Source organism: Danio aesculapii, chromosome 10, assembly GCF_903798145.1.
Source record: "Danio aesculapii chromosome 10, fDanAes4.1, whole genome shotgun sequence".
NCBI classification, from domain to species: domain Eukaryota; kingdom Metazoa; phylum Chordata; class Actinopteri; order Cypriniformes; family Danionidae; genus Danio; species Danio aesculapii.
Genome location: NC_079444.1, coordinates 1,122,106 through 1,128,679, shown reverse-complemented (window position 1 = coordinate 1,128,679; position 6,574 = coordinate 1,122,106). Strand labels below are relative to the sequence as shown.

Sequence of the window (6,574 nt, the reverse complement as noted above, 5' to 3'; positions counted from 1 at the left end):
TAATGGTGTGGGGGATATTTTCTTGGCACACTTTGGGTCCATTAGTATCCAATTGAGCATCATGTCAACACCACAGCCTACCTGAGTATTGTTGCTGACCATGTCCATCCCTTTATGAGCACAGTGTCTCCATCTTCCGATGGCTACTTCCAGCAGGATAACGCACCATGTCATAAAGCTTGAATCATCTCAGACTGGTTTCTTGAACATGACAATGAGTTCACTGTACTCAAATGGCCTCCACAGTCACCAGATCTCAATCCAATAGAGCACCTTTGGGATGTGGTGGAACAGGAGATTCGCATCATGGATGTGCAGCCGACAAATCTTGAATTGAATTTATTTGTAATTTATTATTACTATTTATTTTTTACAGTATCATTTATTTATTTATTTATTTACAAAATGGCACCAATTATGTAATTCTAAATGCATATTTAAATGTAATTAACTTAAATTATATATATATATATTAATTACCTTTGCTTTTCTCCTGCCAAATCTCGTGTTTTAACCGTTTATTATTCATGAGCGTGATTCTAAATCAGCCTCCGTGAGCAAATCAGAAGTCGAATGCAACGTTAAGTAATTAATATGCATGAGCCGACGTCACCACAGTAGGAAGCGGTTTGTAAATACGCGTCCCCTCAGCTTAAAGCGGTCAGAAGAAGAACCGCAGGACAATCTTCACACGAACTTCAGACAACTTTTTACGACACAAAACGATCCATTAGGGAACGTAAAAAGCAGCCGAGAGTCTCCAGCGATGGTCGAGGTGTTTTCAGGCCGGACGCTCGTGAATAAAGAGGGGGATTTGGTAGAGCCGGAGGAGGCGCTCCGGAATAAGGTTGTGGGTCTGTATTTCTCCGCCGGCTGGTGCCCGCCCTGCAGGGACTTCACTCCGCTGCTCTGCGACTTTTACACGGAGCTGGTGGAGGAGACCGAACCTCCAGCACAATTCGAGATCGTGTTCATATCCTCAGATAAATCCACCGAGGACATGGTGGAGTATTATCATGACATGCACGGAGACTGGCTGGCGTTACCCTGGACAGACCCATACAAACAGTGAGTTTACTGTCATGCAAAAAAACTAAATGGAGGAAAAGTTGCTTTAATATTCGCATATTCGTTCATTTTTGAACATTGACAACTTGTGAGACGGTTTCTGTATTGTTTACCACTCTACTCTGAATATTCGGTCTGAAACTGCATGTAAATATGACTTTAAAACATCATTAGCACTGTTTAATTGACAGTAAACAATGTTGTACTTTGATAGTCATTGACTGCTAATATTAATCCACTATTTAGGATTTGCAAAGAATACTTTTCTGAGATTATACTACTAAGGAGAGTCCAAATGTGCGAATATAAAACCAACTTTACCCCCAATAAACCTGAGCATCAGTGCCACAGTAACCTTTCATTACAGCTCTGTGCATGCTAAGAGGTTTAACACACACACACACACACTCGCACACACACACACACACACACACACTGACAGGATTATGTTTAAAAATAGCCAGTGACAGTGTGTGAGGTTTCATTGCATGTGTGTGTGTGTGTGTGTGTATTTCCACTAATCATAGAAATCTGGCAACATCAATAAATTAAAAACTCAAAAGAAGTGTTTATAAGGGCATTGGAAGTCAAAGTAATTCAGTTTAAAGGCAATGAAAAGTTATTGGAAGCTTATATGCAGGATATAGACTAGAGCATAATGTAAACATTTTTCTCATGCATTCAAACCCTTATAAAGGATCAAGATATTCAATAAATGCATTGATTGAACGTGTGGGAACTCTAAATACTACACAGCCTTTGGATTGAGGGTTTATTATTTTCATGCACTATTTATGAGTTTGCGTTCATTTAAAGACAATAATCTGCATGTATTTTTGCTTGTTAATTTGTCTGATGGCAGAAATGCTGTGTGAAGTTTCGTCTTGACTATTTCTGCCAGCTAACAAATAATCAAAATGAAAAAAGTTCTCGATTTTAATTGTAACATTTCGTTTTTATTATATAGCTGCTGTTTGTTTTGTTATTATATTGTAGCTATTTCGCTCCCTTTTTTAAATATGTAATTAATTTAATATATTCTGGTTAAATTTTATTAGACATTCAATTTATTTTTGATCAAAAGACTAAAAAAATTATTTATCAATCAGTATTACAATGTATTATATTTGACTGTTATATATCTGTCTATCTGTCTGTCTGTTAGTATTTGTTTTTCCTTCTGTGGAAGTCAATGGTTACCTGTTTCCAACATTCATCAAAATATCGAAAACGGGTAACCATTGACTTCCATAGTATTTGATTTTCCTACTGTAGAAATCGATGGTTACCAATTTTCAACATTCATCAAAATATTGGAAACCGGTAACCATTGACTTCAATAAAATTTGTTTTTCCTACTGTGGAAGGTGATGTTTACTGTTTTTCCAACACACCTTAAAATATCGAAAACTGGTAACCGTTGACTTCCACAGTGGAAAAAACAAATACTATGAAAGTCGATGGCTACCGGTTTCCAACATTCATCAAAATATCAAAAACGGGTAACCATTGACTTCCATAGTATTTCTTTTTCTAATTGTGGAAGTCGATGGTTACCGGCTTCCAACAATCATCAAAATATCCAAAACTGGCACCCATTGACTTCCATAGTATTTGTTTTTCCTATTGTGGAAGTCAATGGTTACCAGTTTTGTTTATTTGTTTAGGGCTGTACTTAAAAATAAAAATGTTATAAAATTGCTGTTTTTTAACAGTTAAAAATGAATGAGAGAATAAGATTGGACGCCAGTAAGTTTCCAACAGCTGCAGCACTTTTATGTGAAAAACAACTAATTTTTTAAATGAAAATGGTTAGATTTAGTGTTTATTTATTGATTTATTTCCACATGAATGATTTTGACCACATTGAAGCGTTTTAAAACAGTTAATTCTGATCTGATCTGATGTGTGTGAGTTTGATCTGTTTGTGTTTTTCTGCTGTTTCCTCAGTGAACTGAAGAAGAGGTACAACATCACTGCCGTCCCAAAGCTGGTGATCGTGAAGGAGAACGGTCAGGTCATCACTGACAAGGGCCGAAAGCAGATCCGGGATCAGGGGCTGGCCTGCTTCAGGAGCTGGATCGAGGTGGCAGAGATCTTTCAGAACTTTAAAGGCTAGAAATTAGGAGGGAAATCCTTCTCTCCGTTTACAAGGGCTCTTTCTATTTTATGCAACAAGCTTTAAACCAGTCTATTCAGGTTAACAATCCACATGACTGGTCAAATCAACAATGCATTGGTTTGACTTGCTTGTCTGTGTTGTGGTAGTAAATCAGATCATTTTTGACAGGTAGTGTATATTTAAGATGCTTTTGCTATTTATTTTTATACAGCTGCTTTTCTATTATATTTATACTGTATGACTCTCCTCTGATTAAATGGATAGTTCACCCAAAATAATTAAAAAACTAATTAATCACTCGCAAGTGGTTCCTAACCAAAATTAGTTTCTCCTGCTGAACCCAAAAGAAGAGATTTTGATGAATGTTGGAAACCAGTAATCATTGACTTCCATAGTATTTGTTTTTCCTACTGTGGAAGTCAATGGTTAACGGTTTCCAACATTTGCCCAAATATCGGAAACTGGTAACCATTGACTTCAATAGTATTTGTTTTCCTACTGTCGAAGTCTATGTTTACCGGTTTCCAACATTTGCCCAAATATCGGAAACAGATAACCATTGACTTCCATAGTGCTTGTTTTTCCTTCTCTGGAAGTCGATGGTTACTGGTTTCCAACATTCATCAAAATATAGTAAACCAGTAACCATTGACTTCCATAGTATTTGTTTTTTCCCGCAGTGGAAGTCAGTGGTTTAGATTAGATTAGATTAGATTCAACTTTATTGTCATTACACATGTACAAGTACAAGGCAACGAAATGCAGTTTAGGTCTAACCAGCAGTGCAATAGCAGCAAGTGCAGGAGACAGGTATAAGTTATAAAGTGCAGTTATAGAAAAACTATGGTGATATTTACAGATGGATGTACTATCAACATTATATACAGGTTGTATTAGCCACCCGCTGCAGTGCCTTACGCTCAGCAACAGAGCAGCTTCCATACCAGACTGTGACGCAGTTGGTCAGGATGCTTTCTATTGTGCATCGGTAGAAGTTCACCAAGACGGCTGATGAAAGCTGGTTCTTCTTAAGTTGCCTCAAGAAGAATAGGCGCTGGTGAGCCTTCTTGACCAGGCTGGAGGTGTTGGTGGTCCAGGAAAGGTCCTTAGAGATGTGGGTCCCCAGGAACTTGAAGGATGAGACAGGCTCAACGGTCATCCCATTAATGTGGATGGGATCATGCGAGCCTGTTCGTCCCTTCCTGAAGTCCACAATGAGCTCCTTGGTCTTGCTGGTGTTAAGGAGCAGATTATTGTCGGTGCACCAGGTGGCCAGATGCTGTATCTCCTCCCTGTAGGCAGTCTCATCATTATTGCTGATTAGACCAATCACTGTGGTGTCATCTGCAAATTTGATGATGGTGTTGGATCTGTTCACAGGCCTACAGTCGATGGTAAAAAGGGAGTAGAGGAAGGGGCTCAGCACGCAGCCCTGTGGTACACCAGTGTTGAGTGTGACGGTGGTGGAGCAGATGTGGCCTGATCTAACATTCTGAGGTCTGTTAGTCAGAAAGTCCATAACCCAGTTGCAGAGAGACGCGTTGATATCCAGGTCTCTGAGTTTGATCAGTGGTTACCAGTTTTCAACATTCATCAAAATATCAGAAACCGGTAACCATTGACTTCCATAGTATTTGTTTTTCCTACTGTGAAAGTCGATGGTTACCAATTTCCAACATTCGTAAAAATATTGAAAACCGGTAACCATTGACTTCAATAGTATGTTTTTTCTACTGTGGAAATCGGTGGTTACCAGTTTCCAACATTCGTCAAAATTTCAGAAACCGGTAACCATTGACTTCAATAGTATTTGTTTTACCTACTGTGGAAGTTGATGGTTACCAGTTTCCAACATTTGTCAAAATATCTTCTTTTGTAAAGGGAGAGAAAATAAAGACCAAAATATTTATTTCTGTGTAAACTATCCCTTTAATTAAATGATTCTGAATTGTGTGTGTGTGTGTGCGTGTGCGTGCGAGTGTATGAGCAGCAGGTGTTTACTGGATCTGTTGTTATGGATCATCAAAATGCCTCTTGTTCCTCCGTGTCTCATTAAAACTCACAGATCCTCCTTGGAGAGTGTTTGTTTTTCTCTTTCCTCAACACTCAGCTCCTCGTCGCTCTCTGTTTTGCTTTCAGTTGTGAAACGAGCGCTGAACCGTTTCTTCATTATATCAACAGTGACGTGACTAATACTCCGCTGTGGGATTATGACTGCTCATATCTCTATATTACACCATACCTGAGCGAGATACCATATTAGGGTAATCTGCAGTTTCAGCTAATTATTAAACCATTAATATAGTCATTAATAAAATATCTGTGTGTAATGTTCATTTGCTTTTTTACAATTTTAACCTATGGGGCGTCAAGGTGGTGTAGCGGGATGCACAATCGCCTTGCAGTAGGAAGGTTGCTGGTTCGAGCCCAGGCTGGGTCAGTTGGCATTTCTGTGTGGAGTTTGCATGTTCTCCCCGTGTTGATGTGGGTTTCCCTCACAGTTCAAGCATGTGCGCTAAATTGTCTGTAGTGTATGTGTGTGAATGAGTGTGTGTGGATGTTTCCTAGTGATGGGTTGCAGCTGGAAGGGCATCTGCTGCGTAAAACATATGATGGAAAAGTTGGCGGTTCATTCCGCTGTGGCGACCCCAGATTAATAAAGGGACTAAGCTGAAAAGAATTAATTAATTTTTTACCTTTATTTTATTACGTTTAATAGTTTATTTTTTATTTTAGACTATAGTACTTTAACATAAGTACACTGTAAAATATGAGAAATCAATTTATCTCATCACTTTATACTATAGTCATGACTTTATAATGTTTGATTAGTTAATATATTTACCAACATGAGCTAATCCGCTTGTTAAGTGTGACGTCACACAAAGGGGTCCAAGTACTTTATCAAACTGTATAGGAACACTCACCTAATGGTTATAATAAACATTTACAAAGTGGTGTAATACTTTCGAAAATCACGACCACTATATATATATATATATATATATAAAATATCCATGTCTAATATCTGATGGCCAGAAAATGATTAATATTTTATACATTGTTAAATAATTTTAATTTAATTTCACACATTAAGTGTGATCATAAAAGATTAAAAGTGATCATAAACTAATATTTTCTCAATTTAAATATTTAAATGAGTAGCGGCTTGGACCCGGAAACAGTATTCCATACGTCACCGAAACGTCATGACTTAACAAGCAGATAATGAACAATATTATACTTATTAATTATAGTTAGTAGAGTAAATGATATAATAAATCACTATACTTTAACTTTATAAATGACGAACAAATACTGTAATAAACCTTTTCTTTATTGTTTGTTTATGTTTGTTTGTATATACAGTATATTAACTAACAC

The 6,574-nt window shown here is 37.5% G+C and overlaps 1 protein-coding gene across 1 annotated transcript; it reads left to right on the top strand.

The window, feature by feature from the left end:
• Window positions 1-629: 629 nt before the first annotated feature.
• On the top strand, window positions 630-5,261 carry nxnl2 (nucleoredoxin like 2). Its single transcript, XM_056466721.1, has 2 exons — window positions 630-1,068; window positions 3,019-5,261. Exons 1-2 carry the CDS (start codon window positions 767-769, stop codon window positions 3,185-3,187), a joined length of 471 nt encoding a protein of 156 aa, XP_056322696.1. The 5' UTR covers window positions 630-766; the 3' UTR covers window positions 3,188-5,261.
• The last annotated feature ends 1,313 nt before the right edge of the window (window positions 5,262-6,574 follow it).